Source organism: Ursus americanus, chromosome 11, assembly GCF_024610735.1.
Source record: "Ursus americanus isolate L20-20 chromosome 11, mUrsAme1.1.p, whole genome shotgun sequence".
Lineage (NCBI taxonomy): Eukaryota > Metazoa > Chordata > Mammalia > Carnivora > Ursidae > Ursus > Ursus americanus.
Genome location: NC_142137.1, coordinates 28,743,915 through 28,766,681, shown reverse-complemented (window position 1 = coordinate 28,766,681; position 22,767 = coordinate 28,743,915). Strand labels below are relative to the sequence as shown.

General features: G+C 38.2%; 1 protein-coding gene across 3 annotated transcripts in view; it reads left to right on the top strand.

Moving 5' to 3' along the window:
* LAMA4 (laminin subunit alpha 4) overlaps nucleotides 1-22,767 on the top strand; it is a 141,471-nt gene that overhangs the window by 108,677 nt on the left and 10,027 nt on the right. For all 3 annotated transcript variants that reach the window (XM_045798503.2, XM_087865405.1, XM_087865404.1), the window contains 13 exons: nucleotides 568-713; nucleotides 1,165-1,327; nucleotides 2,187-2,320; nucleotides 3,469-3,640; nucleotides 7,926-8,057; nucleotides 9,161-9,303; nucleotides 11,123-11,261; nucleotides 11,754-11,891; nucleotides 13,581-13,714; nucleotides 14,612-14,776; nucleotides 15,555-15,708; nucleotides 20,753-20,940; nucleotides 22,354-22,543. In XM_045798503.2, the coding sequence (XP_045654459.1) occupies nucleotides 568-713; nucleotides 1,165-1,327; nucleotides 2,187-2,320; nucleotides 3,469-3,640; nucleotides 7,926-8,057; nucleotides 9,161-9,303; nucleotides 11,123-11,261; nucleotides 11,754-11,891; nucleotides 13,581-13,714; nucleotides 14,612-14,776; nucleotides 15,555-15,708; nucleotides 20,753-20,940; nucleotides 22,354-22,543 (1,998 nt within the window). The remainder of the gene's footprint in view (nucleotides 1-567; nucleotides 714-1,164; nucleotides 1,328-2,186; nucleotides 2,321-3,468; nucleotides 3,641-7,925; nucleotides 8,058-9,160; nucleotides 9,304-11,122; nucleotides 11,262-11,753; nucleotides 11,892-13,580; nucleotides 13,715-14,611; nucleotides 14,777-15,554; nucleotides 15,709-20,752; nucleotides 20,941-22,353; nucleotides 22,544-22,767) is intronic.

Here is a 22,767-nt window from a genome sequence, read left to right as displayed (position 1 = left end):
AACTACCTATGCAAACAAAATTCCCATTCTGGTAACTCAAAAAGTACAGAGCACTTTAATACCAAGACTCAAGTCGTGATTTAAAGATAAGTACTTCCTTCCCTGTGCGGGATATTTCTGGGGCTGCTCCACTGTCAGCCGCACGCTGCTCATGGAACGGAGCATTGCAAGGACTTGCAGAGCACAGAGGTCTGTTACGTTTGATGCTGCGCCCCGTTTGAAGAGGCCCGGCAGTGGGTATGGGCAGGTTGTGGTGTGTGCCTGGGTTAACCAGACAGGATTAGCACGCTCCTGGAAGCCATCAAATGTCCACAAGCCTGCAGTTGCCTGCCTCCCTGCCCAGGATGCACTTGGACAAACACAGGGGGCAGGAGACCGATGTAGCCACAGGGAGGCTGGAAAGGAAGAGCCACTGCCCAATCTAATAGGAACTTTGTACTAATTCAGGCCTGATGCGCCTTGCAGACAGCCAAGCCCTTGAACTGATGACCGTCCCTTAAAGAAATGAAAACAAAACATGATATTCATTCATATGGATTTTATTTAAGTGACTTCTTGACATTTCAGGCCAGAAAAGAATACATGGGTCTTGCAATCAAAAATGATAACCTGGTGTACATTTACAATCTGGGAGCTAAGGATGTAGAGATTCCTCTGGACTCCAAACCCGTCAGTTCCTGGCCTGCTTACTTCAGCATTGTCAAGATTGAAAGGTAAAGTGAATCCACAGCACAAGGCTTCCGTGCGCATTTCATAAGAAGTCTGTTGTCCACATGTGCACACACACACACACACACACACACACTCACAGTCTTCCTGTGGATATTTAAATAGCTTTTTCTTCCCTTTATTATTGCTCCTCTTTTTCTCCATTTTTCCTAAATACCTAGTGGAAAACAAAAGATTAGAAAAAAAATACTCATAATTTCTAAAGAGCAATCTGATTATTAGGTCTTTTTATCTGGCCAATCCATGCATTAATTCCAAGATGGAATATCTTTTTTTTTTTCCTCTTTCCATTGATTGTTGACATTCTGTAAAAGCTTACACATGTAATAAAATCAAATTACCAATTCTGTGATGAGGGAACATTCACATTTTGACATTTAAAAAATATATTTTCTACAAATTATCTGGCTAATAAAGACTGACAATTCTTAACAGGGTAGGAAAACATGGAAAGGTGTTTTTGACAGTCCCGAGTCTAAGTAGCACTGCAGAGGAAAAGTTTATTAAAAAGGGAGAATTTGCGGGAGATGACTCCTTGTTGGATCTGGACCCTGAGGACACTGTGTTTTATGTTGGTGGTGTGCCTTCAAACTTCAAGGTAAGCTATCCAGCCAGATTTGGACTTGCTGAAAATCTACACTGATTGTTTTTAAAAATCCATAAAACCTACAATGATTTGGGGGTGGGATAGAAATCTTGATATTTCAAGAAAGAAGTTAGCTCAATGGGTGACAAAATTCTGATCTATAAATCTGGCATATAAATCTGGCATATAAATCTGGTCTCTGCTACTCATATTTTCATAGTGTCAAGTGCTTTCAAGCTATAGCTAACGCTTGAATATCAGTTCATTTCATTCCTATACATGCATATGTAATTGATATTCTCCCCACCCCCTCAGGACCTTGTGGGTTTGCTAGGTTCACAATGAGAGTTTCAAAAACTCAGTTATTTCAACTAATATAGACATGAAATAAAATACTTGGGATGAGGGAAGGGTGGATCCAGAGGGGAGTATGAGACCTGGTGAAGGGCAAATAAAGGAAAGGCCCAGATAGGGAGACAGGGAGTTGATGTAAGATTTCAATCCCAAGGCTATTACTTACTAGTTACAGGCATATTATTGAACCTCTCTGAGAATTACTTTCCTTCTGCTGATATGAAAACAGGAATACCTACCTCAAAGAGCTGCTGAAAGAATTGATTTTGGTTCTGAATCCCTGTTCGGTGTGTGACTGATACATAGTATATACTCAACAAATCCCATCCTCTCCGCTAGATATGCACAACTGAAAATCATTGTTTACCTAAATTACCTGGCCCAGACAAGACACAAGCCTGGGAAGATATTTATCTGTATGGGTAGTTCCCCTTGACCTGTTATCTATTTCATTGTCTGTTCTGTATCATCTGGGTGAAATGTGATCATGGGGTAATTGACTTTGTCTGTTGCACAGCTCCCTGCAAGCTTAAACCTGCCTGGCTTTGTTGGCTGCCTGGAATTGGCCACTTTGAATAATGATGTGATCAGCTTGTATAATTTTAAGCACATCTATAACATGGATCCCTCCAAGTCAGTACCCTGTGCCAGGTAAGAAAGTGTTAAAAGTACTAAAGGCTTTGATAGCCACGTGAGAGCAGCAGATGAGAGAAACATGGATCAATATTTAGGTTTTCAATTTCTTTTTTGGGGAACCCAGTCTTGAAACTGCATAACAGTCATGCCTGCAAAAATCATTTCAGTTCTTCTCTACCACAGACGAGCATATACAATTATGAAAAGTGTTCAAACAACTTGTTTGCGGCTTTAATTTAGGATTCCAGAGACTTGGGTATCACTGGAAACTTCTGTGGTCTTAGCACAAAGGGTAGAAAAGAAATCCATTCAAAATAACTCATTTGGATAAAGAAGATGTGGTATATATATACAATGGAATACAATGAAATCTTGCCATTTACAATGACGTGAATGGAGCTAGAGTTTATTATGCTAAGCAAAATAAGGTAATCAGAGGAAGACAAATACCATATGATTTCAGTCATATGTGGAATTTAAGAAACAAAACAGATGAACATGTGGGGTGGGGGGAAGCGAGGCAAACCAGAAAACAGACTCTTGCCTGTAGAGAATAAACTGAAGGTTGCTGGAGGGGAGTGAGCAGGCGGGTGGGCTAGACGAGTGATGGGCACTTGTTGTGACGAGCACTGAGTGTTGTATGTAAGTGATGAATCACTAAATTCTAAACCTGAAACAAAAAATTTTTTAAAAATTTGAAAATAAAACCATTCATTTAACTTACCTATAAATACTTCCCCATGTCTCCCAAGCAGATGTCGGGACTTCATTTATTTTTTTTTTCAAGTTTTTATTTAAATTCCAGTTAGTTAACATACAGTGTAATATTAGTTGCAGGTGTAAAATTTAGTGATTCATCACTTACATACAACACTCAGTACTCATCACAGCAAGTGCCCTCCTCAATGCCTTTCACCCATCCAGCCCTACCCTCCGAGCCTCCCCTCCAGCAGCCCTCAGTTTGTTCTCTATAGATAAGAGTCTGTTTTCTGCTTTGCCTCTCTTTTTTACCCCCTATGTTCATCTGTTTTGTTTCTTAAATTCCACACGTTTAAATGCTGTAAGTTCCGTGGAAGATGTCATGACAATAGGTTAAAAGGGCCTCACATGAAAAGCATAATGCAAACTGTCATGTTCATATGATCCTTGCGTTTTTATTTCAGAGATAAACTGGCCTTCACTCAGAGTCGGGCTGCCAGCTATTTCTTCGATGGCTCTAGTTATGCCATAGTAAGGGATATCACAAGGAGAGGGAAATTCGGTCAGGTGACTCGCTTTGACATAGAAGTTCGAACACCAGCTGACAATGGCCTCGTGCTCCTGATGGTCAATGGAGTGAGTAAAAATAAAAGTCCTTTATTTTCTCCTTTATCTCCTTTACTTTCTGCTCTGCATATTCCTCGGAGCCTTCCCAGGTTGAGTGTGTCATGCCATCAAACTGAAATTTAGTTTAGAAAGCAAAATTGGATTTCTTTTTCTTTAGAGAAGTGATGTCAGCAGTAAGTAATTACTGCAGCCCTGAAATGCATTTTTGGATGTATATTAAATATAACCCCCTTTAACAAACTGGGGAATTTTGCACAAAATCAGCACCAAGATTTAGGTGAGTAGTATGTGTGCAGAAATTTAGCACTGACTTTTTTACATCATATGCCTTTATCAGTAAAAAAAAAAAAAATAGCATGCTTACTATAAATACATGCATTTCTTTATTGGTATACATAAAAGTGTGTAAAGTAATGATGTACTTCATTAATGATTATTAATAATAATAATCCATATTTTATTATAGAGATAATATTTAAAACTAGGAATAAAAGACAATTTGTATAAAGATAAAATATTGAATAAAAATAAATACAACTTTAAAGTAAAGATAAAATAAAATGGTTTTCTGTTAATGGTAAAAATATTAATAGCAGTGTTAGTAAGAACAATGTAATTGAATATGCTTATGTATTTTTGGAAGTCTCATTAAGTCTTTGAGATACAGTGACTCAAAAGTCTTATCCTAAGTCCAATTGACTTCAATACTAAGTTTTATTGGCTGTCAAAACTGAACAAAGTAGCTCAAAAATAAAAATATAAGTTGTGTATCATTGGCTATGCTTACTGAATCATGATGCCATTTTTCAGTCTCCTTCACAATCTCCCACAAAAGTTGTCTCTGAATTTGGCTGGTGCACTGGTGCATTCCCATCTTTTCTGATGTCAGTCCTTGCTAGCTAATCAGATATTGCATCATTTTGTAAACTTTAATAAAAGGACTCAAGACCGTTGAAATTTTTATCTGAAAGATTTTTAAACAGGTTAGAAATTTTTTTCTAAAATTTTTTAATACTGCAGCTATGAGAGTTTTTATAGGTAGTACACATTGTTTTCATCAACAAATTCATCTAACAATAGAAAATTTTACGAATGTGTTTTTTAAAAACCATCTCTCCAGAGTACAACTTTCTTCAAAAAAACTACTTTCTCTTCAGAAATCTGTTGCATTCCTATACACTAATAATGAAGCAGCAGAAAGAGAAATTAAGAAAAAATCTCATTTACAACTGTACCAAAAATAATAAAACATCTAGAAATAAACTTAACCAAAGAGACAAAAATTCTGTACTCTGAAAAATATAAAACAGTGATGAAAGAAATTGAAGACAACACAAAGAAATAGGAAGACATTCCATGCTCATGGATTAGAAGAACAAATATTGTTAAAATGTCCATACTACTCAAAGCAATCTATGGATTTAACGCAATCCCTATCAAAATGCCAACAGCGTTTTTCACAAAACTAGAAAAAAAATCCTAAAATTTGTATGGATTGCCAAAGCAATCTTGAAAAAGAAAAACAAAACTAGAGGTCTCATAATTCCAGTGCAAGTTATATTACAAAGCTGTAGTAGTCAAAGCAGTAAGGTGCTGGCACAAAAATAGACACATGGATCAATGGAACATAATAGAAAACCCAGAAATAAACTCACAACTATATGGTCAATTAATATTCAACAAAGAGAAATGAATATACAATGGGAAAAAGACAGTCTCTTCAACAAATGGTAGTGGGAAATCTGGACAGCTACATGCAAAAGAATGAAACTGGACCACATTCTTACACCAGACACAAAAATAAACTCAAAATGGGTTAAAAACCTAAATGTATGACCTGAAACCATAAAAATGCTAGAAGAGAGCATAGGCAGTAATGTCTCTGACATTGGCCATAGCAACATTTTTCTAGATGTGTCCCCTGAGGCAAAGGAAGAAAGCAAAAATAAACTACTGGGACTACATCAAAATAAAAAGCTTCTGCACAGTGAAGGATACAAGCAACAAAACTAAAAGGCTGACTACGGAATGGGAGAAGATATCTGCAAATGACATATCTGATAAAGGGTTAGTATCCAATATATATAAAGAACTGATACAACTCAACGCCCCCCAAAAACGAATAATCCAATTTAAAAATGGGCAAGAGACATGAACAGACATTTCTCCAAAGAAGACATCCAGATGGCCAACAGACACATGAAAAGATGCTCAATATCACTCATCATCAGGGAAACGCAAATCAAAACTACAATGAGAGGAAAGAAAAACTACAATGAGGTATCACCTCACACCTGTCAGAATGGTTAAAGTCAAAAACACAAGAAACAGGTGTTGGCAAAGAAGTGGGGAAGAGGGACCCTCTTGCACTGTTGGTGGGAATGCAAACTGGCTCAGCCACTGTGGAAAACAGTATGGAGGTTCCTCAAAAAATTAAAAATAGAACTACTCTATGATCCAGTAATCACTACTGGGTATTAACCCGAAAAATACAAAAACACTAATTCAAAGGGATACACACACCCCTATGTTTATAGCAGCATTATCTACAATAGCCAAATTATGGAAGCAGCCCAGGTGTCCATTGATAGGTTCATGGATAAAGAAGATGTGGTTTATATATACAATGGAATATTATTCAACCTTAAAAAAGAATGAAATCTTTCCATTTGCAATGACATGAATGGAGTCAGCAAATATAATGTTAAGTGATGTGTCAGTCAGAGAAAGTCAAATACTATATGATTTCACTCACATGTGGAATTTAAGGAACAAAACAAACAAGCAAAGGGGGGAAAGAGAGTGAGAGAGACAAACCAAGAAACAGATTTTTAACTATAGAGAACAAACTGATGGTTACCAAAGGGGAGGTGGGTGGGGGGATGGGTGAAGGGGATTAAGGCATGCACTTGTTGTGATGAACACAGGCTGATGTATGGAAGTGTTGAATCACTATATTGTATACCTGAAACTAATATAATACTGTTTATTAACTATACTGGAATTAAAATTAAAAATAAATAACAAAAATTTTAAAAAGTTACTTTTTCATGCATTGTTATAATAATACCCCTCCCATGAAATGACATACCAAATATTTTTTTCATAGTACTGAAAGATATTTGTCATCACAAATGAAGATCAACAAATTTATTATTACTCATTTTATAAAAAAATGTGTAACCCTCTTTAAACTTGACAGCATTTTTAGTCATTTTCAAGAAGTAATCTGCAAACATCAGTGTCTCAAAAATATTTTCACATCACTGCATCTCAAAAGAAAATCATTATAAATATTCTATTATTTAAGTCTTCTCACGTGTAAGTAACCAGACACACATAAACCACAATGAACTGCAGTATGCCTCAAAGCAAAGACATGGGTGAGGGGCCACTGCCAGCCTTCAAGTGTGAAACCGTGCTCTCAAAGCCTCACATACCGTGTGAAGCCCATGAAAATCTGTCCAAAGGACAAAATGAAGACCCAACTCAGTCCATGTATTAAATACTAAGAGTTATTTTTTTCTCTCTCATAGAGTTTTAAAATTAATATAAATGGAAATTGAAATATTTTCTTTCTTTCCCCTAATGGATTACTTTCCATATCTCAGGAGTATACAGACTTCACTCAAGAGATTGTTTTCTGATAAATAGGAACTTTACCACAATACCTTATTTTTCAAATCCATTTAATTCTTCTATCTGCAAACTATCTTTCAATACAAGCAATCCTGACCAGTAAATTACTCGGGTGCTACAGAATTACTTTGATTCTCGACCATCATATGGCCCAAGTGCATAATCATTTCATGTTTATTTACATAAATCCAGTATTTCCAAATAAAACAGAAATGTCCTTTTTCTTATATCCATATTTGCTGATAATTTTTTAAGGTTCTTCTCAGCAAACCTTGGAATTATTTTTCAGTATTGCCAATTTTCCTCTTAAAATGAAATACACTCACATCTGCTAGCCTGTTATAATTTTCAGACATTCTCGAGATTTTTAAAAGGTCAATAAGGTAAACTTAAAATTTCACTAATTCATCAAGTAAATAAGAAACAGAAGATAGTTGTTTTAAATTGCATATAAATATTAACACTTAGGTATATTAACGTGAGATATAACTGCTGATATGATGGAGTTGCAATTTTAATTTTATGATAAGAATTTAAGACTTCCTTAGTCTTCAGTTTGAATAATAAGGAATACAGTGTTATTTCTCAAATTCAGCTAAATCTGCACTTTCGTGATAGCGGATGTTTGCATCTTATAAGTTCTTTCTCTCCACAGAGTATGTTTTTCAGCTTGGAAATGCGCAATGGTTACCTGCATGTGTTCTATGACTTTGGATTTAGCAACGGCCCTGTGCATCTGGAGGACACATCAAAGAGAGCTCAAATTAATGATGCAAAATACCATGAGGTATAAGTCATTGCAATTTGTGTGGTTTGTTTTGTTTTTCTTGTACTTAGACCTACTGATTTAATCAGATGTTCAAATCACAGAAGTAGGAAAGAAATTAAGCGGAACACCTTCACTTCTAAAAACCAACCGAAGGACCCCATCTGCTCAACTCCGGGGTAACATTTGCTTTAAAAGAATGAATGTTTTTGTCATATTGATCTTTCCTAATAAAAGAATCACTGGAAGATTCATTTTAATTGCTTCATTGAACAAAAGACTCCTGCTTGGTGGTTGATTACAATGGCACTCCATAGAATTCTTTTATACATCTGTTGAAAATACCAGAGTGTGGACACACAGCCATTTTTAAATGTATCCTTTGAACACTACTAAATGTAAAAATGGTAGATAGTAAGCAAATAGAGAATTTCCTTGTAAATCATTTATCCAGAACTTAGAAAACACTAACACAGATTTCCTTATAAAGAGAGCCCACAAGGAATGTTCTTCAACTTTGAAACAGTTGGACAGCATACTGATAATATACTTTATCTATTTTCATTAACACCTACCTCGAATCCACAATTGAGTAGAATGCATAAAAGGCATATCTTTTAAGCTGAACCAAAATGCAGAGAGTAGGAGGCTATATTTCTCTTTTCACTTCGAAGTCCATGGCCTCCACGAGGATGGTCTACAATAGAATATTTTAACTGTATCACTGACTAGTATTTTGGCAGAATCATTAAAGCTTTTCACTGTGTCACTGGAACAGTGACACCTGGTAACATGCAGTCTGGGTCCAAAAGGTCCCTGTTTATAATTTTTTCCTAAATCCCTTCAAAGGGGCAAAAGAAAACAACTGGTGTCATGACAAAAATATTTTTTGGTCTAGCTCCTACTCCGTGTGGAAATCCTTCTCCAGAAAATGTGAGCTTCTGGTTATTTAAGTACGAGTGTTCATGTCTGTAAGAAAGGAAAATCTAGTCCCCATTTCGTGAACAAACAAGCATAAGAACATGGGGACCCAGCTGTTATAACCAGAATAATTAAAGTATACTGTTGTCTTCAAAAAGGTGATTATTAAACAATGATCAAGACTTAACTATTATGTCTCCTAGATCTCAATCATTTACCACAACGATAAGAAAATGATTTTGGTGGTTGACAGACGACATGTCAAGAGCATGGACAATGAAAAGATGAAGATACCTTTTACAGACATATACATTGGAGGGGCTCCCCCAGAAATTTTACAATCCAGGTAAGCTCTTTTTGTTAAGTAGCTGTTGTTCCTAATGCTGGACTGGGCTGAGTAGTCAACATCCAGGAGAGGTCTAGTAAAAGTTTGAAGCCACTCCCACTTGCTTCTAGGCATGCGCACAGGCACAAGCACACACACTCATGCACCCTCATGACCTCCTTAAATTAGGGTCTTCTAGATGAGATCTACAGGTTTCTTTAATTATTGCATTTATCTTAGAACATAGTCTAATGCGATATTTCTTATCTGCAAGAAGAAAGATGGAGCATGTGTATTGTGTGAAAATGAAGCACTGTGTCCCTATACTTTTATTTCAGTCTTAATTTAAGCTACTTTGAACTCTCAAATAGCATCTGAGGGTACAAAATTTTTAAGCTTATCCGAGGGGTTGCGAATTATGTACCATTACAATTTTATTCTCATGTATTTAAAGTTTTAACTATCTCTTATTACAATCAAGTCATAGCATCAGGCACTCTTGAAACTGAGAGGCAACTTTAGGATATTTCAGCCTGGTCTTCTCAATCCTGGTTCTCATTAGAATAACCTGGAGGGGCGCCTGGGTGGCGCAGTTGTTAAGCATCTGCCTTGGGCTCAGGGTGTGATCCCAGCGTTCTGGGATCCAGCCCCACATCGGGCTCCTCCACTAGGAGCCTGCTTCTTCCTCTCCCACTCCCCCTGCTTGTGTTCCCTCTCTCACTGGCTGTCTCTGTCAAATAAATAAATAAAATCTTAAAAAAAAAAAAAAGAATAACCTGGAGAACTTTTATAAACACCATTGCCCATAACCACTCTCCAGAAATTCTAATTGGTCTGGGATGAGGCCCCAACCTCAAACTTCTTTTCCAAATTAGATACCCTCTGAGCTCCTTCAACAATGCCACAAGGGATTTTAAACCATTATGGTTGTCATTATATAACCCCAGTCTGTTAGTTAGCATGGTCCTCTAGGTGTGATCTTGATGGAATATAATATAGCAGGACTGTTACTCCTTAGTTTGGCCAGTGTTCATTTAAAATACATTGAAGTCATTGTAATTTGATCAAAACTAACTTCATAGTTATTCAGTATTTGATAATATGCTCCTGGGCACCTCCTATATACTAGGCATAATGGTAGGTACTAGGATTACAGCATTAATCAAAATGTCATCCCTGACCTCAAAGATAAAAGATTTCTTACTTTCCTGTTAATCCAAAAGCTCAGCGTTCACTGGGACATTTCTCTAGCCTTAGTTGACTATAGTGTGTTGCAAAAAAGCCAAGAAGATGAGTTCATGACTTTAATCCAATCTACTTGGGAATGGATTAGTGGAAGACTGAAGACCTGGGTTCAAATCCTAACTTACCACTTATGACATTAAAAAAAACAAAAACAAACAAACAAAAAGATTTTGATGTTTCTTAGTTTCATTATATAGGTTAAACCATGTGAAGTTGCCAAGAGTTCACCATTTTTGACCTAAAATACATCACTTCCGTATGATTCAACCTACTAATCATCTGTGAAAGGGAAAATAACAGCCTTTCCTTTTATATCACAGAATTTTTATAAACATAAAATGAGCTAATGTAAGTTAAAGGATCTTGAAAACTATGAAGAAGTAAACAAATTGGCTTGATGCAGAATAAAACTGTTCTATCGGCAAAGATGAGACATTACTGTGTGCTTATGAAAGAAAGCATGAGAATATAAATAATTATAAAGCCACTAAAAATGACTATAAATCAAATCAAATTTCACATCTCACATAGGCAGGGTAACATCATCATCATCATCATCATCATGATATCCGTGAAGACTAATTTTCTTTTCCAGGACCCTCAGGGCACACCTTCCCCTAGATATCAGCTTCAGAGGATGCATGAAGGGTTTCCAGTTCCAAAAGAAAGATTTCAACTTATTAGAGCAGACAGAAACCCTGGGAGTTGGTTATGGATGCCCAGAAGACTCTCTCGTAAGTACCTGTCAATCAAAAGCTTTTTAATAAATAGACACACACACACACACACACAAATAAACAGACATAAAACTTATCATTCTCAAAAGCTGGGAAAGCTTTTTCCAGCTTCTCCGTGAGCCTAAGTACACCTTGGACTCCTTTCTGCCACCAGCTTAAAGGAGAAACACCAGCAAAAGGAGAAACTGTATGACTTGCCCATTTGCTTCGGTTTTCTATGGGCGGTGCCTCCAAGCCCAGAGAGGCTGTGCGGGTGTCTTTACTCCCTCAGGGTGGAGGAAGTAGAGACGCTAAAACCTCATTGGCTGGAGGCGCGCAGAAGGAGGGTTAACATGCCTGAATGCCAGCCTAAGCCGGAAGTTAAAACAAGCTGTTAATATAGAAACCAGTAGGCGAGGGCTTTGGTGTGTGAGAAATTGACATTTTAAGCATTTGATAATTACTACAAACACCAGATTCACTTTTTTTTTTTTTTTTTTTACCACGCAGATATCTCGCAGAGCGTATTTCAATGGGCAGAGTTTCATTGCTTCAGTTCAGAAAATCTCTTTCTTCGACGGCTTTGAAGGAGGTTTTAATTTCCGAACGTTACAGCCAAATGGGTTACTATTCTATTATGCTTCAGGAGTAAGTATTTCTTTTTCCCTATGGGAACTTTTTTGTGATAATTATTTTGTCTATTAAAAATACTGTTTAAGCATGTTAAAAATGATTTTCGATTCAGATGAATTTTAACTCACATGGGCACTCATAGAATGCCTCATTTCAGACATTTATAACTATGTATATTGCATATCAGGACCTCTGAACCTCGGATTCTTAGACCCACCCCTCAGGCGTTCATGGAGAAAATTCAGTGTGTCTGTGGACCTAGGTCAGAAAAAATTAAGATTTTCTTAAAATTCTGTTTTTCTCAAACTAAAATTTAGCATTTTCTTCAATTACAAATGTCGGCAACAAACCACAGTAATATTTGCTAAACCTGTTACTTTATCGTTAATAGAAATCACGGGTATTTTTCATTTCACATAATAGTTGTCACAGGTATCTCAAAATATCATTTTTGCTCATTGCTACTTTTAAATTACAGGAATTATTAGATCTGCTGAGAGATTTTATAATTTAACGCTTTAATAAAGAAGTACATATATTACCATATCACGGATTTCTTGTTTTAATATTTTGAAACTGTATCTCAATATAATTGCTTTCCTTTGTAATCCTAGATATTTTGTTTGATGCATTTTTAAATGTTACTTTTGAAGGGGCCCACGTGTATCATCAAACTGCCAAAGGAGTCCATAGCACAAAAAATGTTCAGAACCTCCGTGCATATGTACAAAGACATATGTGATTTTTTTGTAAAATAATGAAAGGAATGTACTTCTCTGCTTCTGGACTGGGTATAGAACGCTTGATCTCACCTTCTAAAGACATATTATTTCAAAAATAAGATATCCAGAGGTTTGGTGACCCCAAGACCCAACTGATTTATCTCTGAAAAGGTCATCACCAATATATACACTGATAGAGCAGGTCATAATATAATACGTAAAAGCAGCTTTTACTTTTCATACTTATTATCTTGTATCTGTCACATTTATATTGAATTTAATTTCAATCAGTAGCAACTGTGAGAATTTACCCAAAGCACTTTGTAGGACCTCCCCCACCAAACCTGCCTCAGATTACCATGGTTAGTTAAATAACACTTTTTATCCTCCAAAAGTAGTTATGTTGAGGGCTGTGCCCTCAAGCTAAAGGTCAGTGCCCCGATAAGGGAAGAGAAGCAAGATTATCAATTTGCCAATATTTTAAACAATTATTAAACAGATTCAGAAAAAGAACTGTTAACTTCTGCTCTTTTTCTGTTTCTCTTCCTCCTCTATAGAGGAAAAGTAAAACACTTAAAATCACTTAAAAATTCAAACTGGCAAATTAACCCTTGTCTGGCCATCTACCTACATCCCCAAGAAGATTCAAGTCTTCCCAGAAGGGAGGCTGCAGACAGAATAGCAATGCCCGAGTTAGGGAAGGTGCTAAGCTGGGACAACTCTCAGCATGACCAAATCACCAGAAATCTCCAGTTCAGGAGAGAGGAGGCTCCTTTCTCCACTGAGGCGTTCCTCATTTTGTAGACGACGCCAACATAAGTGAAATTCTGTCCTTGTCGTCGTTTTCATAGAAATTATTTCGCAAGCACACTTCCCGCACATTGGGTGTTCCTTTAAGCAATACCATTAAGTAAACATTGAAAACATGTCCATCTTTTGGATCCGTGGCCTCCCTCCCTAAAACCCTGTGCTTGAATTTCAGTCGGATGTGTTCTCCATTTCGTTGGATAACGGCACCGTCGTCATGGATGTCAAGGGAATCAAGGTGCAGTCAGCCGATAAGCAGTACAATGACGGGCTGTCCCACTTCGTCATTACCTCTGTGTCACCCGCAAGGTACAGCTCCTCGCTTTATAGTCTTCCCACCACGTGCCTTTACTTGTAGGGCATGCTTCTGCTAAAGGATCACGATGAATAATAGACTATTCTATGGCTTTTCCAGTGCTTAAAAAAAGTGGTAGAAGGAACAACCTACATTCTTTTAAAAAGAAGTTGCTATTAATTTTCAAGAGATGCCAAATAAACCACTATGGAATTACTTAACAGGAATATAAAGGGTTTTTTCCAGTAAAACCGCAGGCTGCAAACCTGCTTGAGGGAAGTGCCTACACACAGTACTTACTGAATGAGTGCAGTGTTTTGCACATAGAAGGAGATCTGCAAACATTGGTTTCATTTAGATTTTTAATCCAGCAATTGAGAACTCTACATTTATGGCCAGATTTTAAAAGCTCTAGCTTTATTTTTTAAACCTGTAATACTGAATTTCTTCTTCATAAGAAGAAATCTTCCTGGAATAAGAAATAAATGTCTGTTGTAGGCAGCTGCATTCAGTGGAGCTCTCCCATCACAAAAAACCACGTTAATCGGCCTTTCTAGACTCAATTTCCAATTACACTCAAAACCAGTGCACGTGCTTTACAATGAAAACAGGCTCCCCAGTTGTGATTAAATAATCACCATGAGTTACATCCTGCTTTTTCCACCAAAAGAAAAAAAAATGCTGGTAACTAATCATCTGAGCTTCTTGTTTTTAGGGGCTTGGAGAGTCTTTTCTGCATATAAACATATTCACCTATTTTATCCCGGGCCTCATGAAGAGGCTGGCAAATCATAATTTTTTCACTAGCCAGAATGTTCTATGTCAACTCCATGAGAAAACCTGCAACCTAGAATGGAACTCCAGGTGAAATGGTAGCAGTGTGATGTGTAAGTAAGCTTTTTCCTTTGCAGATATGAACTGATAGTAGATAAGAGCAGACTTGGGAGTAAGAACCCTACCAAAGGGAAAGTGGAACAGACACAAGCAGGTGAAAAGAAGTTTTACTTCGGTGGCTCACCCATCAGTCCCCAGTATGCTAATTTCACTGGCTGTATAAGTAACGCCTACTTTACCAGGTAGGATATTTTTTATTATTCATAAGTTTGCACGATTGATAAAAAGAAATCAAGTCGATAATGAAAATGTTTACATTATTGAAACTGAGAACTATGAAATTTATGAGAAGCAACAGAGGGTAGTAATTAAAAGCTTGCATGTGCTCGAGCAACTGACATACTTAGGTTTGTGTGTAGGTTTTTTGCCTTTAAATTTCTGTATGCCCTCGGCTAAGTCAGCCTTCGTTTCTGCTTTGCCAAAATGCAGATAATAATAATGCCTGCCTCCTTGTTATGATGATTAAATGAGATAATGTGCGTAAAGCACCTGGCATACAGTGAGCTATAAATATTATATGCAATTATATCTGTACTTATTATTAATGGTGTAGCACAGAGTAACATACGCAAATCCTTGTTAGAGGTTTAAGAAAGTCTTCTTAATGCATCACTTTAAACAAAGCCATTAATCTCGGTCCTTAACAAAGACAGTAAGTGCTCCCTGAGCACAAGAGGAAGCAAGGGAGAAACTTAATACACATGGAGTAACACAGAGGCAGTACCAATCACCTGGAGCGTGGCAAGGGAAAAGATGTCCGTCTGTCAGAAAGTGCTGGTGCCAGGCAAAATTATCCGTAGATTGTTAGATGGTCGCATAAACAGTTCTCATTAATGGTTGATAGATACAGACCCCCCCACACACACACACAATTTTAATTGCCAAATTCTTTCACTTCCATAGTTTTCATCATGTAATTCTGAACAACATTTTAAGGGTCTTTCCTCCTCTGTTATGTAGGTTGGATAGAGATGTGGAGGTTGAAGATTTCCAGCGATATTTGGAAAAGGTCCACACCTCTCTTTATGAGTGTCCTATTGAGTCTTCGCCGTTGTTCCTCCTCTACAAAAAAGGGAAAAATTCCTCAAAGCCTAAAACAAGTCAGAATAAAAAGGTAAAAGATAATGCTGTGCCAGATTCTCAACTGCCCTCGCATTCCATGCACACAATTCTAGACGCTGATGCTTTACAAAATTCACTCCAGTTTGCAACTGTGTGTGCATATCAAGAGGGAGATTCTTCTGGTATCCGACATTGTGTCCATCGGCTTTGGTGTATTAACGTTTGTTCCCAGAGAAACAGTTTGAATCGGCTTTTATTCCATACTGCCCACTGCTTTTCATTCCAATGGTTAAAACTGCTCCGTACTTAACCATTTGTACATACAACATGCATTATTTAGGACTGTAATGATCTCGGGCTTCTGTCACAGGCATGGACGTTATTAAAGTTTCTGGTCTCATCCTGTTTCCCCTCCTTCCTTGGCCTTCCCTTCAACCACTCATAGGCACGGTCGGTCTGGGCCACAACTAGAGCTGCTCCATCGACAAAATCTTGAGTTCTTCAACTGCATTCCCTGACTACTGGTTTTTCTCGTTTACCTCCAGCACGTACATTAGCGGCCTTCATTACAGATGAAACTTTCAATTCCTTCCCCCTCTTTCAGGCTAATCCTCTCCACCCCATCTTCCTGGTCCAATTTTAACAAGGCACTCGGATGTCGCTCCTCCCACCCTGGTCCAAGCCAGGTGGGCCCCCCTGCTTCCACCGGCTTCTCTGACACTCTGTCCTCTACGCAACAGCCACATGCTTATACATATGTCATATCATGTTACTCCCCTGCTCAAAGTGCCCCCCCTTACTACACTCAGAATAAAAGCTCCAGTCCCTATAATGTCATAAGAGGCTCTATATTTTCCGTGCCCCTTTCCCTCACTCTCTCTTCTGCCCACGCTAGCACAAGCCACGTGCACTGCTTCCCTAAGGTCTTTCTTTCTGCCTGGACCACTGTTCCCCCAAACATCTGTATGAACGGCTCCTCCTTCCAGGATTGCCCAGCCTTCGAGTGTTCCGTGAGGCCTGCCTTAACCCCCTAATTAATTCCACAGCTGCCTCCTGCCTTCCCCCAGCACCACCCATCTCCCTTGCCTTTCCTAGTTGTTCTTTTTTCCATAGCACTTTTCACATTTTATTATAGACTGTATTTATTATATTTAGTATTTACTCTCTGTTCCCTCTGCTAGAATTCAAGCTCCCTTTTTTTATTTGCTCACTGATGTGTCCTAAGAGCTTAGACCAATGCACATAATAGGCATTCAATACATATTTAGCTATCTGCATCATAGGGTTGTTATAAAGATTAAATGAGTTGATGCACGAAATGCCCTAGCACAATGCCCGGAATAGAGCAAACATTCAATGAATATTAGCTGTTAGATCTCTGTAGAGCCCTGTGAGTGTTTCCGGAGGATCAATTCCTAAAAGGAGAATTGCTTGGCTTAAGGGGATGTGCATTGTCAGTATTGAAGCAATACGAAATTTACCGTCCTACGAACAGCATTTGAAAGAACCTATAGTCCCCCACAATTGTTAACACTGGATATGATCAAATTTTTATGATTGTGCCAATCTAATGCACAGACACGGCATCGCATTGTGGTTTTAATTTGCATTTCCTTGAGTGCTAATGCGGCTGAACATCTTCTAGAGGAAGAACTGATCTCCTCCAAGGCTGGCTTCTGAGCCATCAGCAAGAGGAAACATCCCCACCACTTCTTGCTCCTGATTGTCTTTCACTGGCCGCTGTGTCTCGAGTGCTTCCCTACATATTCAGCTTATGGGGACCACTTTCTAGGACCCCCTTGAAACCCCTCCTTTGCTCACACATGATTTATCCGTGTTAACAGAATAATTTTATTTATGTATAATCTAAAATTAGCAATTTTTTAGGATCCCTTCCTGAATTTCACATGGAAGACTTTAAGTGATTTAGGCAGAAAGAGAATTTCATATGACTTCTACGAAGGCTTTTATGAGACGATAATATAAAGGATTTTTCAGAGGAGACTATGAAATTCTGATGAGATCTTGCCGTCACCTTCTCATACTGATGCTAAAAGGTTTATCCTGAAATTTTTCAGCTGGGCCTTGAGCACGGGTCAGTGGGTCACATGCAGCAGGTTAATATCATGGGCTGATGAAGGGGGCCAACCTGCGGCACGCGCTTTACCCCTTTAAACGAATACGGTTTTCTACTTGAAGCTGTCTATCAAAAGTAGTTTCCTAACACATATTCATACTCTCAAGGTTGCAATCAACAGCCCTTGGAACTATTAACAGAAACTTTTCAGTATTATAGGAAACCTCCTAGCCTTTCCTGTAAAAAGCCTTAGAGACTCAACTTCATAATAACAGATATGGAATCACTATAGATATCACTTACATTTCTTGGTAATTAGAATGTCAAACGTTTGCTAATCTTCTCTCATATTTACCCTTGTATCAATAGCTTCTTAAATAGCTACCCAGAAACACATGGGGCCACTGGTTTAAATTTTTATCAAGGCCGAGTCATAGCAAGTTGGGCTTATAATAATTTATTCTCACAGTAACTTCCTAATATTCCATTTTATGTGTATATTTTAATTTATTTAACCATTAATAGGCTTTCAGTGCTTTCCAGTTTTTTTCCTTTATGGGTGAAGATCATTATACATTAGTCTTTGATTGCATTGCTGAATAAATCTTTAGAAAATATTCTTAGAGGTGGACTTACTAGGTCAGGGCAAACTACTTTCTGAAAAAGGAACGCTGATTTATACCCCCCCACACCATGAGTACATAAGAATACCTGTCTTACCAGCCTGAATGTTTTCCATAATTTTAATGTTTTTAAATTTAATTGGGGACATAGTTTCTCATGTGGTATTTCATGTGATAATGGAGATTTTATATATTATAATAGACATCACTCTGGGGTAGCCAGCCAACCACTCCCTTTTCTGAGAATTGATTCCCTACACACAGGGCAAGCCCAGAATTTTAGGGATGTGACCTCATCTACCTGGATATAGATGTTTGGACCAGGGTAGATCATGTGAACTAAACTGGGCTACCAGATTCCATTCCTTAGCCACTTAGAACCCAGACACAGTAGTCTCTGCTGGTCATTGAATAGAAAACATGTAAGCCTATAAGCTCTATGTTAATCGTGCATAGAGAAAGAAAGCTGCTTTGTAGAAAGAGAAAAAGGCAGAAAGCTGTCCTGCAGAGAAAGAAAAATGAAAGCGGTCTGAGAAAAACAAACCTGAGATACCAGAAACATTTGGAAAAGGAGTGCCCTGATTCTTCCTAGCTTTGCAGTTCCTGATTCTTGCCCCTGGTAGAACCCCGCTACACTGTACTATCTTCCCTTGGATTGTGTAAAATACTCCCGGATCCTTACAACGCGTTGCCCTCTTTTGCTTAAGCAGCCCAACTAGTTTGGCTGTTATGGGATACAAAAGAATCTTACTGCATTGAAACAGACCCTCAGAGGGCACCTGGGGGGCTCAGTTGGTTAAGGGTCTGCCTTAAGCTCAGGTCATGATCCCAGGGTCCTGGGATCGAGTTCCGCATTGGGCTCCCTGCTCAGCAGGGAGTCCGCTTCTCTCTCTCCTCTACCTCCCACCCTGGCTTGTGCTCTCTCTCTCACACACACACACACTCTCTCTCTCTCAAATAAATAAAATCTTACAAAAAAAAAAAAAAAAGAAAAACAAACAGACCCTCAGAGCAAAAAATTACACTGGGTAAGTCGAAGTCTAGTGGGGTTCAGAATCCTACAGATACAGCTATTCTAGGATAGTAAACTGAGTTTCTGTGTTATATGGTAGTGAAGTAATTAAATTATAACTTGTCTTTTTATTATTATTATTCAGAGCATATATCCACAGAGGATTTAGAGTGGTTGCCACATATAAATATACCAGAGTTTATTACTTTCTGCAGTAGACAAGAGACAGGTCCTAGTCTATGGATTCCCACAGAAGCAGAGGAAGGCAGGGCTGGTCACGGAGACCTTGTAGTCCAGTAGCCCCGAGCTTTGCTGACCCCTGCACAGTTGCTCTCTTCCCACAGTAAAGTGGATGCACTGACTGAGAAACAGTGAGAGCCTCTCCGTAGCAATGGAAAGAAGGAGGAGCCACCAGAGTTGGGGACCGTCCCCAACTCCCAACCAATCTCTCACCCCCACCCTCCTGAAAAACAAAACCCCCTCCTCCAGCAAGTCACCAAAGGTCATTTCTATCTGGCAACAGCCTGTCTTCCAATTTGCTAGTTAACTGCCTGTTTTTCCAAATCAATTTTCAGTTTCTTAAGAAAAAGAAACCGTTTCTCACTCAACTTTCTCTTCCCCACCACACACTGCCCATGGAGAGCATGCAGAAATACTCATTTCCTGCCACGTCATTTCTACCTAGTAGGTATTCAATAAACATTTGCTTGGATAAATGAATAAACGACGGGATGATCAGATTTATTTGCATTTACTTTAATTTTGCTTCAAAAATCAAGACTAGATAACCATTAAATATTAGCCTATAGTCTCACAGCTCTAAATTTTAAAATCAGCAGTGCAATTTTAGAAGCACAAGGTAATTGTTCTATATCCTGTCACATAAAAGTTTACCACTTCTCACCAAAAATATCCTTAAATATTTTGAAGTTGTTACTAAGTATGTTAGTAACAGCCTGTATAAATAATAATTGGTGTATTAAAGAAATATTATTGTCTATGATGTGACGGTTTTATTGATTGACTCCCTAGGGCTATTTTATTGTCAATATTTCCATTTGCACCATTGGCTAAGATGTGCATTTAATTTAAATGATAGAGCAGTTATCTCTGTGACTTCAGGTTAGCTCTGCTTTACTATCACAAACTAGAATTTTGGATCCGTTAACATACTATGTTGTCATTTTTTTTTTTAATGCTACAGCTCCTGCTGTCATCTGCTTAAGGGAAGAGAGGGGCCTAATATTTCATGAATGGAAAAGGCACAAATAATATACACGTTCATTATTATTTTATTTTTATATGATAAAGAAATCACAAATGGACTTTTGCGACTAGTATATCAGTTTTATCCCTTAATATGATTTATTTCCTCTTCTTCCAGGGAGAGAAAAGCAAAGATGCCCCTGCAGGGGACCCTGCCGGCCTGAAGTTCCCAGAGAGGAATGTTCCAAGGGATTCTTACTGCCACCTTTCCAACAGTCCTAGAGCAATAGAACACGCCTATCAATATGGAGGGACTGCCAACAGCCGCCAAGAGTTTGAGCACTTAAAAGGAGATTTTGGTGAAAAGTAAAGTAACACACTATCCTTCCAGAAACTTTATGCCATAGCTGGACTTCCTCCTTATTTGCCACATGCCATCTTTTCCCTATGATCTTTCCTTTCTGTGCCACTTAATCTTATTATTTTATCATGCAAATAAATGCTAAGTAGTACATGATTCTTACTTTCCAACAAATTACATTCTCTGCGACTTTCTTCCCAAAAGTAAGACACATAATACAGCATTCTCCTAGGAGTTTGCTGCATTTTTATCAAAAAGGAAAGGCAATCAAAGAAAGGAACATGGGGCACATTTCAAATGACTTATCATCTAACCTTGATGTTACCTTCCTTCCCCCATATAAATTGCTTTCAGATTGAAAATGGGGGTGCCTCTGAACTGCTAGAAGGTTAATAAGGAAAGACACTGAAGACACAAAAACCACTTGTTATCTCGGCTAGCCCTCAAGCTATCTGTAAAGCCCAGCACCTCTTCCCAGTATTCCGCAAATCTCCAGGTTACTTAGCACTTTAGAAGATTTCTTTTTATAGTGTCAGCACCCAAATATTCTTACGTAGTTCTTACATCTCTTCCAAAAATCCGCAAAGGCAGTGCATTCAATACATAACCTCGAATGCCTTCTAATTTCCTATTTGCCTGATAGGCAGGTTCAGTGCTTTGTATTCATTGGGAAGAACTTCAATCAAACTAGAAATTAGCCTAATAAATGTATCTTATCTCTATGGCCTGGAGCTAAATGTCTAGAGGGTTTTGTTTAATTCCTACACATTCTGGTGGCTGTTTTTGACCTGTGTTATCTACAGATTAATTTTTCCTGGGAAAGACAAATTGAACCTGTATTTTAGATAGCACACGAATCCTATTGTTTCTATGCAAACTTCTATATGCCCATTAATTACAGACTAGTATTTTGCCCACATGAACAAACTAAATGCAAGCACATCCTCAAAGCAAGGCCCGTTTTGATCCTTAAGCGAAACAATGCCTCCTTAAATGTGGAATGTAGCCCTGCTGTATAAAGAGGTAGGGAAGGGGGGCGCCTGGGTGGCACAGCGGTTAAGCGTCTGCCTTCGGCTCAGGGCGTGATCCCGGCGTTATGGGATCCAGCCCCACATCAGGCTCCTCCGCTAGGAGCCTGCTTCTTCCTCTCCCACTCCCCCTGCTTGTGTTCCCTCTCTCACTGGCTGTCTCTATCTCTGTCGAATAAAAAAAAAAAAAAAGTAGGGAAGGATTTACATTTTTGAGTTAGTCATGCTTTCCCGATATTCATGAATAATGCTAAGGTATAATTAGAAGTAATGCTGCTTGGGATTCGACAGAATGGCTACTCATTCTTCTTACACTGTGCTGCTGCGGAAAACTAGAGATTGCCCTCAATCTCATTTACGGGTAGTAAGCTTTTTCTTTTCATTTACCAGGTCTCAGTTCTCCATTCGTCTGAAAACTCGTTCCTCCCATGGAATGATTTTCTATGTCTCAGATCAAGAAGAGAATGACTTCATGACTCTATTCTTAGCCCACGGCCGCTTGGTTTTCATGTTTAATGTTGGCCACAAGAAACTGAAGATTAGAAGCCAAGAGAAATACAATGATGGATTGTGGCATGATGTGAGTTGAACGCAGAGAATATCATTACCAGCAAATAGTCACCATTGTCAGATGGACTGACGTTAAAGCCCACTACTGGTCTCTCTAGAAACACCCATTTCAAAATTCTGTTGCCATACACTCAGAGTTCAATTTTGAGAAATTTTTTATATTCGTTATGAAAATCTTGAACATGTTATTTAAAAAGAGATACAGGCTGCGTGTAATTTTTTTTTTTAGTGTCA